Source organism: Thalassophryne amazonica, chromosome 5 (genome assembly GCF_902500255.1).
Source record: "Thalassophryne amazonica chromosome 5, fThaAma1.1, whole genome shotgun sequence".
NCBI lineage: Eukaryota > Metazoa > Chordata > Actinopteri > Batrachoidiformes > Batrachoididae > Thalassophryne > Thalassophryne amazonica.
Window position 1 is genome coordinate 65,013,442 of NC_047107.1, and position 23,560 is coordinate 65,037,001.

Here is a 23,560-nt window from a genome sequence, read left to right on the forward strand (position 1 = left end):
CACTCCACCATACAGCCCTGATTGGTGGATTGCTGCATAGATGGTTGTCCTCCTGTAAGGTTCTCCTTTCCCCATAGAGGAATACTGGAGCTCTGACAGAGTGACCATTGGGTTTCTTGGTCACCTACCTGACTAAGGCCCTTCTCCCCCAATCGCTCAGTTTAAATGGGCAACCAGCTCTGGGAAGAGTCCTGGTGGAGGTGAACTTCTTCCATTTAAGGATGATGGAGGCCGCTGTGCTCATTGAGACCTTCAAAGCAGCAGAAATGTTTCTGTACCCTTCCCCAGATTTGTGCTTCAAGACAATCCTGTCTCGGAGGTCTACAGACAATTCCTTTGACTTCATGCTTGTACTCTAACGTGCACTGTGTCAACTGTGGGACCTTATATGTAGACGGATGTGTGCCTTTTTCAAATCATCCAATCAACTGAATTTACCCCAGGTGGACTCCATTTAAACTGTAGAAACATCTCAAGGATGATCAGTATGTACATGTGATTTTTTTTTTTTTTTTTTTTCTTAAAAAAAAAAAATATATATATATATATATATATATATATAAAAGCAAGCTCGGTGTATGTGTGTCTCTCGCACGTCTCTGTCAGATCAGCCTCACCTTTCGGATATGGCTTGCACATCACGATGATGTGCATCCTTTATTATGAAAATTTGGGGGATTAATTTTCGAAACCTTTAATTAATTAATCTTTGAAACCGTCATTATTGGCACAAGATGTAACATGCTCCAGCTTCGACAAAGACGAGTCACTGTTAACAGATGCATATTCACAGGGAGAAACAATAAATAATACAAAAACACAGATGCGAGCCACAGACACTTCTTGCTTTATTATCACAAAGTGGAACTTTCTTACGGGCCCGCTTTGACAAAAGCTCGTCAACAAAGCTCACACTACATCTTATGGGCACTAGTTTTTAAAAATGTCATACTTTTTTCACATAATCATTATATGGTATTGTGTGTAGAATTTTGAGGGAATAAAAATTAATCCATTTTGGAATAAGGCTGTAACGTAACAACGTGGAAAAAGTAAAGTGCTGTGAATACTTTCTGGATGCACCGTAACAGCTTGTTACTGTGTTTCACCCCCGTCAGACACAGGCAGGCTGCTGCACCCATGGCTCTGTTCATGGCTGCACATCTGCTCTTCCAGTGGGTTTTAATGCCAAAATGACTCATACAGAATACATTACATAACAAAACAGCTCCAGAATTGTTTGGTCGTCTCAGGGCACTATGTTGTAGTGTTCCGCTACAGTCACTAGAGGGCAGTTACAGCCTTTGCAACAAAGCCTTTGGGATCACATGGCTGAAATTATGTAGGCAGTTCTGAGCAGGATCAAAGCCTTGGCTGAAAAAATGACGTGCAGAACCACAGTCATAATTAAAAGTGACAATTAACAAGCAGAGAAAGATTAACTGATGCATCAGATGTGTAGTTGGTGTACATTTGACTGTTTTGTCTGCATTTGTTTGCTGCCTGGGAGATGTATCTCCATGTCTGTGCTCTTGTCTCGTTCTTCTGGATGTGTGAGATATCAAGTAGCCAAGGGGTATTTTTTGGATTAGAAGCTCCAAAAATATTGTTACGGTTTGAAGATGAGTCACACACTGCACAAACAGCTGTGCACAGAGTGCATGGTCTGAAGACAGTCGTGGGGTCTGGGTCACCACTATCAGGTCAGGTGACATCGTTCACGAAGCCTCGGCCTTAAGTGATGTTCCTCACAGAATCGTACAGCAGTGAGGCATTGGGCCTTTGGCAGCTGATGTGCAACACATGCAAAGTATTTCCTTTGAAGTAAAATGAGCTGATAAATGTGTTGCAAATTTTTGGGAAGCTATTCAGTCATTAGACTAGCAGCTGTTTTTAATAAAGGCCCTGGAAAAGGGGTTTGTTCAAAACACCCACCCCCCAACATAGGATTAGCCTTTGTATTATGATAGGTGAGTCCCTCTTAACTATTCCCAGGCATGTTGTGGTTGCACATTATGGTGTAGAGAGAAAAAAAGAAAAAAAAATTGTTTGAGGGTCCCTGCTTTCTGATGTAAACCAATTCTCTGAACTGTAACATGTAGCATATCAAACTGACTGTTGAGACACCAGAAAAACAATTTGGATGTATGTAGTGTACAAACAGTGGGAAAAACTGGTGTGAAGTAACAAGCACTGTTTGTCAGCCTTGAAACCATGAAAATACATTTGACCATAACAAATCCTTTACATCAATTTCTAAATGTATTAACAGACACTGATTCTGCTTTGGTTAATGACAAACACACAATAACATGAATTTGGTGTCAAATTTGAAACATAATTACATGTCATATTGAGACAAAAGCACATTTTCTTGTTTCCCAACCATGTGGGGTTGAACCAAAGGGACAAGGCAGTGACAATGTGATGTTTTAAACTTAAGTACAATATACATGGCAGACTACCTACACATTGTTCAATATACAGAACTTTATATCTTTCTAACAAAGCAGATACCTCAAATGCTTTTCCATTAATGAGGTCAGATGTGATTTCATCAGAGTTGTAAACAATGTTTTGTAGACAGATTCTTGACACCTTGATAACATCCTGAATATTTCAAATTCTCCCGAGATGTACGATGCGTGACGTGACCTGTGATATCAAACATCAGCTGCAACTAAGTCGTAGCATACACCACCTAGTATCCTCAACGTGTCTTTGTTTCTTGAGGTTGCTGCTTGCAAAATTCTGTCTCTTGCTGAAAATATACTTGCCATGATAAGCTCGCTGCCCTTCTTGTGCGTTTTCTTTTTGCAGAATAAACATTTGGTCCAATCTGTTGGGGGCACTTTGAGCGACATATTCTCAGTGATTCAGGCTCAACTTCCATTGGATCTGATGTTTCAGGTGTGCAAGATGATGATGTGGCTGACAGCCTAGATCCTCAGCACTTGTTTGCCCAGCCTAAGTCACATACCATGATGCATGCCAAAGAACATCCTGGTCCACCAACTACTCTGTGCTGAGACACTCGTATGACTCATCGTTACATTCTTTAAGACTCTGTAATAGTTTTTTAATTGATGACTGTCTCCCTTTTCGTAAACTATCAGAGGACTGTGACAAATTAAACATTTTGCAAATGTTATGCATTTTTGTTTTGTTAGTGGTAAAGGACTCATGCAGCTACTTTTCAGTTTCTTCACTGGCCATGGCTGACAAGTCCTCAATTTAATGCCTGGAAAGACACAATATAATTTTGATTACACTGCGGTTTTGTTACCCTGTTAAAATAATCCTCATCTATGACTGTTTGAATACCTTTTTATTTGTGGAGCGGCTGGACTGGTCACACTGACATATAATGCCTCCCACTTTCACTTGTCCTGCACACAAGTCTCATCTGAAACAAAACTATTAGTACCTAGTAATGAATATTAAAGAGTTCCAGTTGAAGAACTTGACACATTGAAGTATGTGTTGTGGAACATTACTTGATGGTACATATTCACATTTAATCCAAATTTTTTGTGAAAACTGGTGTGCATCTGAGAGCGCAGACCTCTCCATCAAACAGTTATTTAAATTTTTTTGTACACCACAATTTGCAACCACAACATACTTTGGGATGGCCCAAAGGAACCCCTTTCCATAATATGAAACCAAACCTTATCTGTGGTTAGGGGTTGAACAAAATATTTTGAAGGGGTCCAGCTGCCAGTCTACATGTGCAGCAGTGGACCTTTTGCATGTTCCAAGAGTGAACATGCCAATAAATTATTAAAAAATCATACATTGTGATTTCTGGATTTTATTTATTTATTGGATTATGTCTCTCACAGTGGACATGCACCCAAGATGAAAATTTCAGACCCCTCCATGATTTCTAAGTGGGAGAACTTGCAAAATCGCAGGGTGTTCAAATACTTATTTTCCTCACTGTATGTGAAATGCCAAGGGACCCAATACTTTTGGAGGGCACTGTAAGTTTAGAGGTTTTCTTGTGAGGTGAGGCACATGTGGATGCAGGCCAAAAAGAATACTGACAACTCAATAAGCCCTGTCAAAGTACCACAAAATGTTGGAAAACAGACCAAGTGTGAGTCCTATCACACTTGGATTAACAGTGTTGTCACTGCAATGTGAGAAAATCCATTTTAGCAGTGTGAAACCATGAGTCCATGCACGTCAGGCACAGATGGTTCAGCTGGCCTTTGAGACAGACCTCGCATGCAAATGCCTGAATGAGTGGAAGGATAAAGTCCTTAGCAGAGGGTATACTGAGACAACTGCAGCTCCTATAATGGGAAGAGAAAAACTGTTCACTCTGACTCAAACTGAAAAACATTGCACCACAAAGCTGGAGTGCACTCTTTCTGTTGTGTGCTACTCTACATTGCTACCCTCTAGCATCCATTCTGAGTTTTGGATTAATATAAATCTGGTTTTGGTTTCATGATTTATTGTAATTTTGTTCTTTGCTGTATATAGTTCTTTATATATCGTTTCCCTGTGCCAACACGGCTTTATGATTAGCTTTGCACTTGTGTATTTATTATATTGGTGTCTTTGGCCAACTTCCTGCTTATTTTGACACCACTGTGTCTATTGTGTGTTTTTAGCTTTCTTCCTGTATCTCTCCCCAGCTGTCTCTCATCCCTCTGATTGTCCTCACTTGTCTCCTATTTGTCATCTCCCTCAGTTATTTAATCTTGTGTGTCTCTTAGTCCCATCTTGAATGTTTGTGCTTTATTGCCTTCTTCTCACCAGCTTCCTCCTGATTTTTTCTTGTGTAAAATCTCTAGTTACTGAGTGTTTTCTGAGTTTGTCTGCTGTATTTGAACACTTTAGCCAGTTGATGGGTTTCTGTGTTTTGGGACCTTGATCTGCCTCTCAGACAATTCTCCTGTCAACTCCCTCATGGACACTGTCGCCATTACCTGACTGATTACCCATGCCATAACCTTTGACCCATTCCTGATCAAGTCCATAAAGACTGAGTTTTTGCATTCCTGTCTGATATCTGCATTGGGGTCTAATAATAAACCACAAGTCGAGACAATGTATTATCAGCAGTCCACATTTTCAGTTTAAAGCCTATTTTAATGTCCAGGCCCCCTGTCAAAACTGAACGTCCTTCTCACCCCAGTATACCAGTTTAATGGTTCTGATTGCCAGACAACCTGTGTGTGTGTGTATTTTGTGAGTCTGTTTTTCTGTTAACTTTGAGCAGCCAGTCTGCTCCGTGTAAAGCTGATCCTGTCAGATCTCAGAAGCCAAGCAGGCTAGGTCGTGGTTAGTACTTGGATGGCCTCTTAGGAAGACCGGGGGCTGTATCTGTTTCTCCAGGTAAAACTGAAGTTGTGTCAGGAAGAGCATCTGGTGTAAAACTTGTGCCAAATCCCAATGTGGATCTGTACTACGTTCACTATGTCGACACTGAACAAAATTGGTGCAGCCGAAAGCCGAGCAACATTGGTAACATTAGCTTTTAATCCAGTTTCACGGTAGTATGACGTGCTAATGCACAGCCCTGTGCACAGAGTGTACACACACCGTGAAGGAGTTTGAACATTTCACCTTTTAAATGGCAGAAAACTTCTGCAATTGAATTGAGATCATATTTGTCATGGTCGATGATGCAATTACTTTCTGTTGACACAGTAGTAATATACCTGGGTGATTCTTAGACTACGGGCACTTATGTCCTTTGATCATATTGTATGAAAAACAGAAAAAAGGGGAAATTTCACACTTTTATAGTTATCTTTACAATGAAAGTGTGTTAAGAAATTTGTTCTAGTAGTCTATGATGACTTTTTCACCTTTTTTCAGCATCATTATATGCAAATATTGCCGTTTTGTGCTTGTCCCACACCCAGACTTTTGATCTTCAGTGATAAAAATGAATGGTAAAGAAACGTTTTTCTAATGTTTTAAAATATCTCTGAATAAAATATCAGTAAAATAATCAAAACATAACTGGGGTATTCAATGTCATACAACTGTTGATTTTTTTTGAACAAAATGTAGTCCCACACTATTGTCCACCACAACACTGTAATGTCCCTTTAAACAGTTTGTATGAAAGATTGTTTGGGTAGTTTCTATGGAGATAAACAGTGACATCAGAGCACATGTATATAGCGCGAAATCACAACAAACAGTTGCCCCAAGGCGCTTTATATTGTAAGGCAATGGTGTGGTGGAAATTACATTTACAAGGCCAATAGTGCCCGTAGTTAAAGAATCACCCACCTATACTGCACATGACCACACCTCACTTTACAACCAGCACAACTGTGCGCACAAATGATAGCAAGTGCACTCCTGTTTTAAATGTTGAAGTGCTTTTTTATGCAGGACTGTCATGAAAGAACATATAATCCATATTTGTTTGAAATAAAAAAAACAAGACTTGGTGTGCCTCTGTGCTTATAAATTAATAAATTATCTTTCAATCATAAAACCTGAGCAGGCTTGATGTCATTAGTCCCATCGCTCACAGATAATATGAGCTCTGACTGTGTATGCTGCGCTGCCATGGTTACGTCAGCTGTGATCTCAGGCTGAGATGTTTTTCAATCTCCGCCGTCATATCAGAGATGCACTTCCTAATGTCAAGTGGTATTACATTCTCCTCATCCAGTGGAGGTTCTAAAACATCAAACTGGGAACGCAGCAGGTCAGCTTTCATAGTGTCCTCTACGGGCCACCATCCTCTGGTGAATGAGATTATAGTCCCCATGTAGGAAGAGAAAAAACACATCAGGACAAGAGGGAGGCAGAGTTTCTTGGTCTGGACCAGAAGAGGAAATGAGTGCACTGGAACCATAGATCAGGATTTGTCTGTAGAGTCGCTTGAGGGCAGAGCACACCACAATGACATCAGAGCCTGAACACCTTTCTCTGTGATGCAAGGACACACAAACAAGTTAGGAAATAAATAATGTGCATGTTGTTCACCAACAGCTGCAGGAGAGAGGAAAAAAGGAAGTGAGAGATTTTTTTGAGGATTTTGGAAAACATCAGGGCCAGTATTCATTCTTCAACAAAGTCATTCCAGCAGTACCCATCTCAGAGAGCTCCCAATTTAGCCGAAAGACTCCCAGCAAGGAATCTTAGCCTAAAGCCGGGTTCACACGGCAGGATAATTAGGCCGATATCAGACCCGATCTTCCCCTTCCGACAATCTTAGGACACCCCGACAATCGTGATGACGCTAAAGATAATCTTATCGGATATTCCTTCCGTGTGTGGTGTGTTAAGAGCACTCTGATCTGCTCGGAAGGGAGCCAGGAGGGTTAGGGTTTTTTGGCCCGATATCGCTGTGTGTGTTGTGTCCTCCGACCAAAACAAGCACGCAGCCTGCTGCATGTGACGTGCAGCCAATCAGAAAGTGAGGTGATGGACGCACGGAGCGGAAAATAAAATCAAAACAGCTGTTCTGACTTAAAGTTCGGTGGTCGCGCTGTCTCCACTCCTTTAAAGAATACCTTTCCTTTTCTTTTTGTAATGTTTTTTCCCTCTCTTGTAAATAGTCCACAAAGTACCTCCGTTTGTTTACTCTGAAGTCATGTTTAATCTCGAGAGATTTTGCGAGATTTCCTGTCTGAGCTGTGAACGTTCGTGCGTGAAATCTGTTCGTGTGTGGTGGTGTTGTTCTTACCGTGTGGCTGAACACCACACAATGTACGACCAAACCTGTTAGATCCATGATTTTTTTATCTTCACGTGTGTGGTCTCTCAGGTTTTGGAAACCTACAGATAAATTAGAAATCCTGTCGTGTGAACCAGGCTAAAGCCTGAATCACTTAAGACCGATCCAGGAAGTGTCAGAGCAACTCTGAGCAAGGAGGGGACAGAAGCTTTTATGTTTTTGAGGAGGCGGGGTTGATTCCATTGCTAGGTGGACTGCATTTATATAGCGCTTTTCCATCTGCATCCTTCACAAATAATGCCTCACATCACCCTGATGTGAGGGTGCTGCCATACAAAGTACTCACTACACACCGGGAGCCTCTGCTCTCAAGCCCAATGCTTTAACCACTAGACCATTACCTCCCCAAAGAGCTTCCAAGAGCTGTGATTGGTTTGTCACAAAAAGGGAAAGAGAAAAAAACAAATGCGCTTCGCACTCCTAGTTATGAAGTGAACCTGAACTGTATTAAGAAATGTGTAATTGTGAAAAAAAATGTCATGATGATGAAACTCAGCAAAATTAAATGAATTGTCACAGAGCTTCAAAATGAATGTACCTCATTCACATGATGATTATTATTATCTTATTATGTTTACTCTCCATGCTGGTAATTGCACACAAGCGATGAGTGTGAGAAGCGCTGGTACGTGCTGCAATCCAAAGCGAGAGCGGCGATTGCAGCACACAAATAGGTGATACAGTATATAGCTCTAGCTGCTGACATCACTTACTTTGATATCAATAACTGTATGAATGTTATAGAATTTACATGCAATTTACAGTTTTCCTGTAGCCAGTATCACAATGTTGTGATGACCATCTCAGGTGTTATTGCATTACTATGCTGGGTGAGAAAAGTAAGATCATTCCTCATGAGGTCAAACACAAACATTATTCCTGCACCGTCAAGCCGGTAGCGTGTTACTGAATCACTGTCATTCAACATACGGAGAATGTCTCTCCTTCCTCTCTGTCTTTCCGCCATCTTGTCTGTTTAAGACACTCTTAGACTTCTTAAAAGTCCTCCTCCCTCCTCTTAACAGTTTTGCACCTTAGGAGCTCTCTTAAGGCCTAAGACGCTTTGTGAATAACTTTTATCTTGCCAAGGGAAAAGGGAAAATTCTAAGAAATGTCTTAGAATTAGAGGAATTCTAAGATTTTTCTTAGACTGACGTCACAAAGAGGTACTTTTAGCCTATGGATGCTTCGTGGATGACGGCCCTGAACTCTTTGATGTTTCAGAGTCAGATAGCAGGCTTTCTGCTTCCTCATGACATTCTCTCACTCGCTCGTTCTTTACTGTTCCAAATTCTCCTTTTCCTCCTTAACTGCTTTTCGTGTCAATGTTCAAAAGCACTTTTCATCTTGTTTGACAATTTTACAGCTGTGTATCCTTATCTCACTGCTACTCTCTCACCCCATCATAATCACCATCCCTATGTGTGTGTGTGTGTGTGTGTGTGTGTGCACACGCGTGTGTGTAGTGAGTATTCTTACCGCTCAATAACTTCATGTAGCTTCAAGAGCCAAGGCAATCTGTCCTAGAAGAGACAAAAATAGAAACACAGGCTGTTGTTTTCTTTGTCAATGATGAGTTACATGTTTCAGTTTTAGGTTGCGTGTGTCATTGACGACTTGGTGTTTTATAACTGTTTATAGTTTATTTTAACATTGATTATCAATGGAAACCTGATGAACATGTGAAGCTTCAGGGGCTTGTCAGTGCTCCTTAAGAGCACACGTTGTGTCCATGTTTTGATTTTTGAATTGTTTTGCTGCTGACAGATTACACTAATCTTTAATAATTTATCAGGTTGGGCCTGGGATCCTGAACTGGTGCCACATGTTAGTGTGGCACCACTCATTCAACACAAAGTCATTCCAGCAGTACCCAAGCATTTTTGGAAGTCCCAAAGACATCCAGTCATTGTCTGGTTGTCACTGGTTACCGTCCAAGTCTCACAACCGTACAGTAAAACAGATAGCACCAGGGCCCTAAAGACTTGGACCATCATTCTCCTATGAAGATACTGGCATTTCCAAACACCTCTGTCCCATCACTTCATGACTCCATAAGCTGATCCCAGGTGCGTCTTGATCTCAAAGGGACATGTATGTCACTGCCGAGATAAGTGAATGTTTCTACAAGTTCAACACTTCACCACATTTCGATACACTTCCGATAACTGAGGTCCAGGACGCCACTGAAAGCCTGGATATTTGGCTTTATCAGTACAATCACAAACACAGACACTCAGATTCCTCACATAGCTTCTCAAAAGCTGCAATTAAAGTTTCCAATGATTCTGTAAAGATCACAGCATCTGCAAAGTCCAGGTCAATAAACTTTTCCTTGCCAACAAAGACAACTAAGCTACTAGTTTTCACAACCCTACCAAATAACCAGTTACTGCTTGCACTGACTGGTGTTAGAGCCAGAACACATCCCTAAAACTTATTCTGCACATGCTCCACACAGCACTCACAGTACCTGGCTGATGACAATATGATGTCCAGCAACATCCTCCAAATTCTCAGGATGTCCCAGAGAGCAGCCCAATCCACTGAATCAAATGCTTTTTGAAAATCAACACACCATAGGCTACAGAGAAGCACTGACTATTTTTGGACTTTCATTCAACATGGATGCTTAGGAGAAAAAAAGACAGCAATGTGAAATGGTTGATTACAGACGCTGCAGGGGTTCTGTTATCGACATAGAGACATGATCATTTTCCCGACAAACACCCCCAAAACAACAGCCACTCTGAAGGACCGATAAGGGAACCATTATGCAAAAAGGCTATTGATGTCGGTGGATCGAATCATTTCTTAATGATACCCGAAGAGAACCGGGTTTCGATACCCAACCTTACTAAGCATTACATTTATCATACAATACCAAAATATCACAGAATTTACAGAATTTATCAGATTTATCAGTGTTAAATTAATGCCATACCTGGTGCATTTGTTTTCAAATTGTAATTTTTTTAAATTTATTTTTGTTTATATATTAATAATCTAATTTTTATTATATACAATATATACTTATTATATACAATTTTAGAGAAAGAGACAAAAAGAACCTGAATAGAAACACAACAGAAAATATAAAACCAACTAACAATGAACATACATAAATAAATAAATAAATACATACATACAGAAATAAATAAGTGTTTTCTGTGAAAACCTAGTGACTCTTACACCTCCACATCATCCCTGTTTTATTTATGTTTAATGACAGTTTGTTTCGGTCAAACCATATTTTCACTTTGTTAATTTCTTCAGTGATTTCTTCCAGAACTATCTGCCAAACTAGAAAACTGCTGCATCCTAGTAAGAGCAGAATACAACCCCTGGCAAAAATTATGGAATCACCGGCCTCGGAGGATGTTCATTCAGTTGTTTAATTTTGTAGAAAAAAAGCAGATCACAGACATGACACAAAACTAAAGTAATTTCAAATGGCAACTTTCTGGCTTTAAGAAACACTATAAGAAATCAGGAAAAAATAATTGTGGCAGTCAGTAACGTTTACTTTTTTAGACCAAGCAGAGGGAAAAAATATGGACTCACTCAATTCTGAGGAATAAATTATGGAATCACCCTGTAAATTTTCATCCCCAAAACTAACACCTGCATCATATCAGATCTGCTTGTTAGTCTGCATCTAAAAAGGAGTGATCACACCTTGGAGAGCTGTTGCACCAAGTGGACTGACATGAATCATGGCTCCAACGCGAGAGATGTCAATTGAAACAAAGGAAAGGATTATCAAACTCTTAAAAGAGGGTAAATCATCACGCAATGTTGCAAAAGATGTTGGTTGTTCACAGTCAGCTGTGTCTAAACTCTGGACCAAATACAAACAACATGGGAAGGTTGTTAAAGGCAAACATACTGGTAGACCAAGGAAGACATCAAAGCGTCAAGACAGAAAACTTAAAGCAATATGTCTCAAAAATCGAAAATGCACAACAAAACAAATGAGGAACGAATGGGAGGAAACTGGAGTCAATGCCTGTGACCGAACTGTAAGAAACCGCCTAAAGGAAATGGGATTTACATACAGAAAAGTTAAACGAAAGCCATCATTAACACCTAAACAGAAAAAAACAAGGTTACAATGGGCTAAGGAAAAGCAATCGTGGACTGTGGATGACTGGATGAGTCATATTCAGTGATGAATCTCGAATCTTCATTGGGCAAGGTGATGATGCTGGAACTTTTGTTTGGTGCCGTTCCAATGAGATTTATAAAGATGACTGCCTGAAGAGAACATGTAAATTTCCACAGTCATTGATGATATGGGGCTGCATGTCAGGTAAAGGCACTGGGGAGATGGCTGTCATTACATCATCAATAAATGCACAAGTTTATGTTGATATTTTGGACACTTTTCTTATCCCATCAATTGAAAGGATGTTTGGGGATGATGAAATCATTTTTCAAGATGATCTTGCCATAAAGCAAAAACTGTGAAAACATTCCTTGCAAAAAGACACATAGGGTCAATGTCATGGCCTGCAAATAGTCCGGATCTTAAACCAATTGAAAATCTTTGGTGGAAGTTGAAGAAAATGGTCCATGACAAGGCTCCAACCTGCAAAGCTGATCTGGCAACAGCAATCAGAGAAAGTTGGGGCCAGATTGATGAAGAGTACTGTCACTCATTAAGTCCATGCCTCAGAGACTGCAAGCTGTTATAAAAGCCAGAGGTGGTGCAACAAAATACTAGTGATGTGTTGGAGCGTTCTTTTGTTTTTCATGAGTCCATAATTTTTTCCTCAGAATTGAGTGATTCCATATTTTTTTCCCTCTGCTTGGTCTAAAAAAGTAACCGTTACTGACTGCCACAATTTTTTTCCTGATTTCTTATAGTGTTTCTTAAAGCCAGAAAGCTGCCATTTGAAATTACTTTAGTTTTGTGTCATGTCTGTGATCTGCTTTTTTTCTACAAAATTAAACAACTGAATGAATGAACATCCTCCGAGGCCGGTGATTCCATAATTTTTGCCAGGGGTTGTACTACTGGAATGAATTAGAATAAGTTGTTTGGTTTTTTTTTTCTCACCAAAATGGATGCTGCACTCACTCCAGTTTATCGTCTGGAATAGTCCCATATTTCATTTCAGAGCTTCTAGAATTCAAACATTTTCGTGCGGGTGGTGTTGGGGGGTAATTTTGGGTTTCAGCTTTTTTTTTGTTTTTCACCACTTTCATCCCTGAATATGTGAAATCGTGAGTCACTTTTGTGTGGACTAAAGTTACTAACTGGGACTCCTGTCTTGTTGGGAGAAAGAAACGACAATCGTCCTCCGTTCTGTTCACACAGCTCCAAACGTTGCGCGGCTCTCTGCCGAGTCAAGTTAGAACGATAGAATCCAGTCGGAATTAATAACTTCAAAGCGAAACACCGTTTTGTTTATTTTTATTTATGTCCAGAGATGAAGGATACAGTGACCAGTTTCATATTTATTTACTTTAAGACTCAATGAAATACACAGAAAACCTGTAAAGCCTAATTTTAGTACAAAATTCATGAGGTATCGATAAGGGAATCGATAAGGAATCAGATCGATAAGCAGAATCGATAATGGCATCGATATCGATATAATCTTATCAATACCCATCCCTATTCCTGACACAACCCATATTACATGGAGAAATGGGCAGGGGTGAGTTTTGAACTGGGAACCTTCCACTCTGAAAACAAGTGCACCTGACCGCTTGACCACCACCCCTTCAACAACAGAAATAACAACAAAATTCCTACTCAGATGAGAAAACAAGATTGAAGAATAGCATGGCAGAACTTTTTTTTTCAAACCTGTGGTGGACAATTTCGCGAATAACTAAAGCAGGTGAAGTTGTGCCAGAAATAACAAACAGTCAATACTTTTTGTTTTGTATACAAAATCAAAAGAGCTAAAATCCATCACTTTGGACCAAAACTGCAGCCAGTATAATTTTTGTCCCCTGTGCAAACAAGGCTGAGTACATCTGACTTCTTTCTTTATTTGTTTTTAAACCACATATCTCCATAATGTTCAGCCACAGACAGTCAAAACCACAAATCATGTGTTATATATTCAATTTCATTAGAGCATTTTAAAATTTTTAATACTGTGTAATCTTTAACCTTCCAATGACTGAGTGGGGTCACTTAATCAGTGTATTTATAGGTGCCATTGTTACATCTTTAAGTGGAAAAAGCTGTCCTACCAGGAATTTGTCAACCTATGTCTCAGATACCTTTTCATAGTTTTTCTTTTTAAACAGGAACTGGTTCATTGGTATAACATGGTTAGTGAAAAGCTGTGTGGGGTCATTTATGACCCCAGAAACATGTACCGTATTGTCTGGAGTATAAGTTGTATTTTTTTTTAACTAGTTTGGGAGGCCCTGTAACTTATACTCCAGTGCAACTTATCTACTGAAATATCACACATTTGTTGTGAATAATAATAATAATAATAATAGTAATAATAATAATAATGATGACTCATTTATATTGGATTTTCCCAGGAATCAAGGAACTCAACAAATTCTAATAAAAAAAGAATAAATGCCAATAATAAATGCACACAAAATACTGTAAATACAAAAAGACAATCTGCTTTAAAGATTATAGGTTTTGATTTTACTGTAATTTTCACTTCTAATCATTACATTGTAATATTTTTCAATGAATCATGGCTAACAGACCAAAAATAGCAAGATTTTCTACTGCAGAAGCCCTAAGGCAGATATGTAATGCCCAAAGTGTGATGGTCTGGATCTACCTGCAAAGGTAGTAGGTAGAGGTCACGAAAGGATTGGTGGTCGAGCCAGAACTCATGGAGCTTGTGAATGAGCCTGTGAAAGAACCAGAGGCCAAGAACTGACCCCAGTAGGGCTACCAGTTTATCAGTCTGTTGGAAATAACGGACCTCCAGATCAGGACAGGATTAACTGGCCACACACAGGTAAAAATGGAACAATATGGGAAAGAAATTGTCCTCCTGTAGGTTAGTGTCTTGAACAAATCCGCTGGGCATAACTAATGACACACGATGTGACAATACCCAGTCAGTCTTTTTACATAAAAAAAAAATTTATTGAAAACCATAATTAATTACATTAGAACATTTTAAATTATCTGTCATAGATAAAGGAAGAAGATTAGGATTGATAAGCACAAATAGAGCTTTTAAGAAAAAAGCGTTAATTTTATTCATGAAAATAGCTTGGCCATGATATACCTAGGCTGGATTGTAAGTGTTGTCTTATCACCTTTTGTGACCTGTTTTGTCACTTTATGGTACCAAAACCCTGCTTGGCCCATGGACTAAATCACTTTGGTTGACTCTGGTTTGACATTCACATTCTTACACTGTGTCGCCTTAATTTGAACAACTGAATTCTGATCACATTTTTCTTAAATCCATGCTCAGGTACACTGTTTACCAAACTCAGTCTACCAACTATGATCCTGTCATGAAACTCATGACACACATTTGCCCAAAGGCTGACAGTAATCCCAAATTTACATTTCACTTCAGTTTGCCACTCGTTCTGAAACATTATTAAAAGATGCCAATCCATTAAACAGAGCTGGTCTGGGGGAAAGAATTTATGATGTTTGTTTTCGTGAGAGTAGAAGGTTATCATCTGCCACTGGCAAAAACCTGCCAAATTCTAGCAAGCTCTGTCTTTTAGCTCATTTAAAAAAAAAAAGCCAGCAATTATATGAAGGTCTTCCTTTAGTATGAAAGTCAGCACAGAATGGAAAAATTAACATTAAATTAAAAGCAGGACTCAACAAAGAATAATAAACTGTTTCGAGGAATGTTCAGACTGTGTGGTCAGTGACAGAAAGTTGTTCCTCTGTTTTCTTAAGCTACACCAAAGACAACTGCTGAGTCAAAATAATTTTTATTGCTGCAGTTCTGAAAATGCATTTTACTCAAGCCAGGAGTGAAATGGTTCAGAGCTCAATAAGTGACTTACATATTCAGTTAATAATTAACCAGGTAAAGCAAAGGACAGCACGACAAACGCATGTAGTTGTGTTCAAAATCATAGCAGGCAACATGACTTCTTCAAGTATTATGATGTATTCAAACTGATCCATGATCCCTGGTATGCGATAAATCGGTCTGACACCATAGTATGACAAACATCCCCATATCAAGATGTTTGCTCCACCATGCTTCACTGTCTTCACAATGTACTGTGACTTGAATTCAGTTTCTGGGTGTTGTCTAGCAAACTGTCTGTGGCTCTGTTGGGTTTGCACCCTGTTTTTAAAGAAATGAGAGGCACAAACACTGAAAAGAAACCAGTCAGAGAGAGACAAATATATATATATATATTTTTTTGCTCTGCGCAGAGGAGGAGAGCAAGAAACAGCTTGTAAGTGCTCAGCCTCAAAGCTCTCCTAAAATCCCCTCCTCTGGCCCAGCCTTTTATTTAGTTCATCAACATGAGAAAAAACAAACAAGGACAGTCGGGAGAGGTTATACTTGAGTCATGTCTGCAAGAGGGTGATAGCAAAGCAAGGTAACGGCTGAAACCTTCCATTCCTGCAACATGAGCCTTGTGGCTCGTCAAAGCAGGATAAGGCACTTATGCAAAATGAAAAATAGTTTGCTCAATCATGAAGAATGCAGACAACAAGTCTTTCTTTCTAAAACCTCCTCTTCTCACAAAGAGGAAAAATAATAAGCATAAACTATAAGAAAATAAATAATAATAATATAAGCATAAACTAAAGAAAATAAATGATAATAAGAGCATGAACTATATAAAATCCTTGACAGGCTCCTAGACCCAAAAAGAATAGTCTTGCTTTCATCAGTCCAAAAAATGTTGCACCATTTCTTTTTAGTTGCTCCCGGTGTGTAGTGAGCACCTTACATGGCAGCACCCTGACATCGGTGTGTGAGTGTGTCTGTGTGAATATGAGGCATCATTGTAAAGCACTTTGAGCTTCTGATGATTCAGATGGAAAAGCACTATATAAATGCAGTCCATTTACCATTTGGGCCAGTCAGTGTGTTCTTTGGCAAACTATAACCTCTTCAACACTTTTTGTAACAGTGGGACTTTGCGGGGGCTTCTTGCCCATAGCTTGGCATCACATAGGCGTCTTCTAATTGCTACAGTACTCACAGGCAACTTTAGATGTTCTCTGATTACCCTGGAGCTGATCACTGGCTGAGTGTTTGCCATTCTACAACCCCTGGCAATAATTATGGAATCACCGGCCTCTGAGGATGTTCATTCAGTTGTTTAATTTTGTAGAAAAAAAGCAGATCACAGACATGACACAAAACTAAAGTCATTTCAAATGGCAACTTTCTGGCTTTAAGAAACACTATAAGAAATCAGGAAAAAAATAAATTGTGGCAGTCAGTAACGGTTACTTTTTTAGACCAAGCAGATGGAAAAAATATGGACTCACTCAATTCTGAGGAATAAATTATGGAATCACCCTGTAAATTTTCATCCCCAAAACTAACACCTGCATCAAATCAGATCTGCTCGTTAGTCTGCATCTAAAAAGGAGTGATCACACCTTGGAGAGCTGTTGCACCAAGTGGACTGACATGAATCATGGATCCAACACGAGAGATGTCAATTGAAACAAAGGAGAGGATTATCAAACTCTTAAAAGAGGGTAAATCATCACGCAATGTTGCAAAAGATATTGGTTGTTCACAGTCAGCTGTGTCTAAACTCTGGACCAAATACAAACAACATGGGAAGGTTGTTAAAGGCAAACATACTGGTAGACCAAGGAAGACATCAAAGCGTCAAGACAGAAAACTTAAAGCAATATGTCTCAAAAATCGAAAATGCACAACAAACAAATGAGGAACGAATGGGAGGAAACTGGAGTCAACGTCTGTGACCGAACTGTAAGAAACCGCCTAAAGGAAATGGGATTTACATACAGAAAAGTTAAACGAAAGCCATCATTAACACCTAAACAGAAAAAAACAAGGTTACAATGGGCTAAGGAAAAGCAATCGTGGACTGTGGATGACTGGATGAAAGTCATATTCAGTGATGAATCTCGAATCTGCATTGGGCAAGGTGATGATGCTGGAACTTTTGTTTGGTGCCGTTCCAATGAGATTTATAAAGATGACTGCCTGAAGAGAACATGTAAATTTCCACAGTCATTGATGATATGGGGTTGCATGTCAGGTAAAGGCACTGGGGAGATGGCTGTCATTACATCATCAATAAATGCACAAGTTTATGTTGATATTTTGGACACTTTTCTTATCCCATCAATTGAAAGGATGTTTGGGGATGATGAAATCATTTTTCAAGATGATAATGCATCTTGCCATAGAGTAAAAACTGTGAAAACATTCCTTGCAAAAAGACACATAGGGTCAATGTCATGGCCTGCAAATAGTCTGGATCTTAATCCAATTGAAAATCTTTGGTGGAAGTTGAAGAAAATGGTCCATGACAAAGCTCCAACCTGCAAAACTGATCTGGCAACAGCAATCAGAGAAAGTTGGAGCCAGATTGATGAAGAGTACTGTTTGTCACTCATTAAGTCCATGCCTCAGACACTGCAAGCTGTTATAAAAGCCAGAGGTGGTACAACAAAATACTAGTGATGTGTTGGAGCGTTCTTTTGTTTTTCATGATTCCATAATTTTTTCCTCAGAATTGAGTGAGTCCATATTTTTTTCCCTCTGCTTGGTCTAAAAAAGTAACCGTTACTGACGGCCACAATTTTTTTTTCCTGATTTCTTATAGTGTTTCTTAAAGCCAGAAAGTTGCCATTTGAAATTACTTTAGTTTTGTGTCATGTCTGTGATCTGCTTTTTTTCTACAAAATTAAACAACTGAAGGAACATCCTCCAAGGCCGGTGATTCCATAATTTTTGCCAGGGGTTGTAGCTATTCTCCGAGCCATTTGAATGGCAGTTTTCTGTTTTCTTCCACGTCTTTCCAATTTTGTTGCCATTTTAAAGCATTTATGATCATTTTGGCTGAGCAGCCAATCATTTTCTTCACATTTTTATATGTTTTGCCCTCTTCAATCAATTTTAAATCAAAGTATACTGTTCTTCTGAGTAATGTCTGAATTGGAACAATCCATTTTACTCCGTTTTTCAGAGAGAAATGCACTACAACCAGCGTTTACAACATTTGCTGCCTTTGTCCTTAAATAAGGGCCACCTGTTTGACACCTTTTTCCCAGAAAGAAAAATGTATACACTGCTATTTTTTGAACAGCCTAATAATCCTTTTTCTTCACTTTTTATAAATAATTAACAAATTTGATCATTTTTTCTTCATGTTTAGATTTGGAATAGGATGTGCAGTGTTCCCAATAATTTGTCTGTATAGAAATAAAAGCTATTATAAGCATTTTGAGCTTTACTCATTTTTTTTTTAAACACACCACTATTATTTTGAACACAACTGTACATAATTCTGCTGACCTGGTCTGTGAGCGAGTCACCACGAGTCATCTTCTCAATATTCTCCTGTGGATGGAAGTCATCTCCTTCATACAGCGACCAGCCCAACTGACAAGTGCACAGACATGTTGTTGTCACAACTTTCAGTGTGCAGTCACATGAATGGTGGCGTGTTTCAGTGTGTGAAGCAGAACAGTTCTACCTTTTCTGAGAGGAATGCCCCAAATGTGCTTCTGTTAGGGATGAGAAGAAAGACGATTAATGCAGAAACTGTAACACAAAATTTTATACAAATCATCAATTTCTTCTTTCAGCTGCTGCCTTTAGGTGTCGCCACAACCAGCCATCCACCTCAATCTCACCGTCCTCGTTCAGCACATCCTTAAACCTTGCCTCTGGCCTTCCCCTTCCGCTCCTACCCGACAGCTCCATCCTCAACATCCTTCTTCCGATATACCTCACATCCCTCCACTGCGCAGGCCAAACCATCTTAACCCCACCTCTCCAACCTTGTCTCTAAACTGTCCAAGCTGCACAATCGCTCTGATATGTTCATTTCTAATCTTGTCCATCCTCATCCCTCACAAGGAAAATGACAGCACCTCCAACTCTGTCGCTTGACTTTTTGTCAGTGCCACTGCCTCCAAGCCATACAGCATTCAGTCCTGGTCACAATTTTTTATTGACACCTCTGAATGTTAAGTACAGAATATAAAATGTTTGCCAAAGTAAATTCAAATGAACCAATTCTCTGTAATGACAATATATAATAACAATATATATATATACGAGGTCTGTCAATAAAGCAACGGTCCTTTTTATTTTTTTCAAAAACTATATGGATTTCATTCATATGTTTTTACGTCAGACATGCTTGAACCCTCGTGAGCATGCGTGAGTTTTTCCACGCCTGTCGGTGACGTCATTCGCCTGTGAGCTCTCCTTGTGGGAGGAGTCGTCCAGCCCCTCGTCGGAATTCCTTTGTCTGAGAAGTTGCTGAGAGATTGGCGCTTTGTTTGATCAAAATTTTTTCTAAACCTGTGAGACACATCGAAGTGGACACGGTTCGAAAAATTAAGCTGGTTTTCAGTGAAAATTTTAACGGCTGATGAGAGATTTGAGGTGATTCTGTCGCTTTAAGGACTTCCCACGGTGCGAGACGTCGCTCAGCGCTCTCAGCCGCCGTCGTCAGCCTGTTCAAGCTGAAAACCTCCACATTTCAGGCTCTATTGATCCAGGACATCGTGAGAGAACAGAGAAGTTTCAGAAGAAGTCGGTTTCAGCATTTTATCCGGATATTCCACTGTTAAAGGAGTTTTTTTTAATGAAAGACATGCGGACAGGTCCGCGCGTCGGGACGCAGCCGACGCGGTGCGGCGGCACAGGAAAAACACCTCCGTGTTGATAACCATTTGTAAAATCCAGGCGGCTTTTGATGGCTTTCAGTGGAGTGAGTATATGAGAAATTGTTTAACAGCAGGACATGTTCCAACTTGTCCTTAAGGCTTTCAACAGAGGTGTTTTTCCTGTGGCGGAGCGTCGCGTCAGCTGTGAATCGACGCGCGGACCCGTCCGCACGTCTTTCATTAAAAAAATCTCCTTTAACAGTGGAATATCCGGATAAAATGCTGAAACCGACTTCTTCTGAAACTTCTCTGTTCTCTCACGACGTCCTGGATCAATAGAGCCTGAAATGTGGAGGTTTTCAGCTTGAACAGGCTGACGACGGCGGCTGAGAGCGCTGCGCGACGTCTCGCACCGTGGGAAGTCCTTAAAGCGACAGAATCACCTCAAAATCTCTCATCAGCCATTAAAATTTTCACTGAAAACCAGCTTAATTTTTCGAACCGTGTCCACTTCGATGTGTCTCACAGGTTTAGAAAAAATTTTGATCAAACAACGCGCCAGTCTCTCAGCAACTTCTCAGACAAAGGAATTCCGACGAGGGGCTGGACGACTCCTCCCACAAGGAGTGCTCACAGGCGAATGATGTCACCGACAGGCATGGAAAAACTCACGCATGCGCACGAGGGTTCAAGCATGTCTGACGTAAAAACATATGAATGAAATCCATATAGTTTTTGAAAAAAATAAAAAGGACCGTTACTTTATTGACAGCCCTCGTATATATATATATATATATAATGAACTACCAAAAGTTATTGAAAAAAAGAGGTTTCATATCATGAAATTTAAAAAAAGACATAAAATGTACATGTAACAGTTTATGAAACACTGATGAATCATCACTTTTACAGCCAGAGACAGTATGGTACAGCAACTGGTTAGAACGCCTTCCTTCCAATGAGAAGGTCTGAAGTTTAAAGCCACCCATGCACCATTCTGCTTGTACATCTGGAAATGTGTGCGCCCAGCGTAAATCTTGTTCCAAATCAACATGCAGGTACATAATGCATCTGCTGTGGCAACCCCATTCAAAAAAAGGGAAGCAGACAAAAGAAGCTTATTTTAGCACTTTTACAACCAGTGATCTTTAGACCGGTCAAGAGATGATTACATGATAATGTCATAAAAACCCTACGTAAAAGTAAGTCCCTTCAGCTGCACTTGGGGTCACCACAGCAAATCTGAGGTGGATTTACATGTTGAATTGGCACAAGTTTTCCGCCGGATGCCCTTCCTGATGCAACGCCACATTACATGGAGGAATGTGGCAAGGGCAGGGTTTGAACCGGGAACCTGCCACATTGAAACCAAGTGCACTAACCACCCCCGTGTCATAAATGCTGTCTTTGACTTTATTGACATAAATCACTAAGAAATATAAACAGAACATTACTGTATGTTAAATCTGTCTGGAGTACACAGTTCCTAAAAAGCGGGACGGTGTCACAAGGAAATAAGTGGGGGAAGCCACCAAGACACCCATGACAACTCTATACATAGTACATCTGTAACCTCCTGTGTGTCACTCAACTAAAACATTGTTCCCTCTGACTGCCTTATAAAGCTGCACTTATCTATTACACACAAATGAAGACACACTTTAAAAAATGAACATACTTTCCACAGCCTGAGACTCCCATGATGACGTAAATCATCTTAATGAACCTTCAGCTCACGGCCTGAAGAGGATAAATAAATTAAAAAGTAACGTGTGAGGAAACATCACGTAGAACTGAAACCTGTGTCTAGTGCTGCAGAATTCGATTTATGTCTCATAACTGGTGTAAAATCGCAGCGATAAACACTTTAATGCGCACGCGCAGTACAGGTATCGAGAATGTTTGTACGGATGTGTAGATACAACTCTTACTGGCTCGTTAATGTTTGTTTAAAATATACAAATAACCATCGTATGTGACAAATAATAATTGTACCAGACAATTAGTCTCAAAAAGAAAACTGCCCTGCAAATAAAGAGCATTATTTAATGGTTAAAATACCTCGGTGAGCATTACTGGAACGTTTGTTGTTGTTTTTAGCCACGGTGCGCGATGACGTAATCAGCACGTTCATATTTAAAGAGACCACGTGATCTGCATTAGTCGCTTTGTTTAAAGATTTTCATCATAAAAAAAGTTCTACACACACAAACACTTGATTTATTTTTTAGTTTTCTTCATCAGTAATTATTTCTAAACATTAGCTATTTAGAAGATTTTCTTTTAGATATTTGGGGCTCCTCAAGGGTTCTGAAAACATTTGCCTCCCTCATATAGTGGTTTTAAGTTCCTGTTATAAACTGTCACAACTCATGTCTTCGGCTTTTATTTTGAAGGCGTAGAGCGGAAGTGTTGTAGGCAGCGTGGTGTGGTTGATTTGACAGAAAAAGAAAAGAGTGAAGTAAGGAATAAAACGACTTCATAAGAACTGAAGCCTCCTCATTTATTGTTTTATGGTTATTATAAGACAGACCAAAGACTCGGCTACAACAGTATGTATGTTAATACATTTTTATCGCTAAAGTTGCCTTTGTTGTACTTTAATGGGGCTCTTTTGTAAACGTTCACACAAAAACAGTTACCTCAGACTTTAGTAAAAAAAAACAGATATAGTTAGGTAGTTTTTTTTTTTTTTTTTTTTTTTTTTTTTTTTTGTCCTGATTTTGTGCAGAAATTGTGAGATTTGGTACATTTTCATATAGATCCGCATCTGATCATCAATGAATAATGACTTGATCAAAATGATGATCTTGTAAAACCAGGTCAACAAACAAATTTTGGTTTTAAGACACGCAGTGGCGTCACATTTACTTTTAGTCCTTAATAATAAATGATTGACATTATAATCGGGGGTATTTGCTTTTTGATCTCCCCCTTATTTTTGCACAGTGCTGTAAATTCTTGTTGAAGCTTGTATGGCGCTTATTAGATGCTGCATTATATTTCCGTGCACGGAGAGCGCACACTGTGCACGTAACAGGCTTTCAGGCAATCTGACACCACGC

General features: G+C 39.5%; 1 protein-coding gene across 1 annotated transcript; it reads right to left on the reverse strand.

Moving 5' to 3' along the window:
- Nucleotides 1–6,136: 6,136 nt before the first annotated feature.
- On the reverse strand, nt 6,137–22,602 carry LOC117510658 (probable gluconokinase). The gene is given in 7 exon segments (XM_034170457.1): nt 6,137–6,698; nt 6,700–6,912; nt 9,203–9,246; nt 19,171–19,257; nt 19,352–19,382; nt 22,174–22,235; nt 22,557–22,602. Coding segments are annotated over 6 exon segments (561 nt in total). The 5' UTR covers nt 22,212–22,235; nt 22,557–22,602; the 3' UTR covers nt 6,137–6,550.
- Between the last annotated feature and the right edge of the window lie 958 nt (nt 22,603–23,560).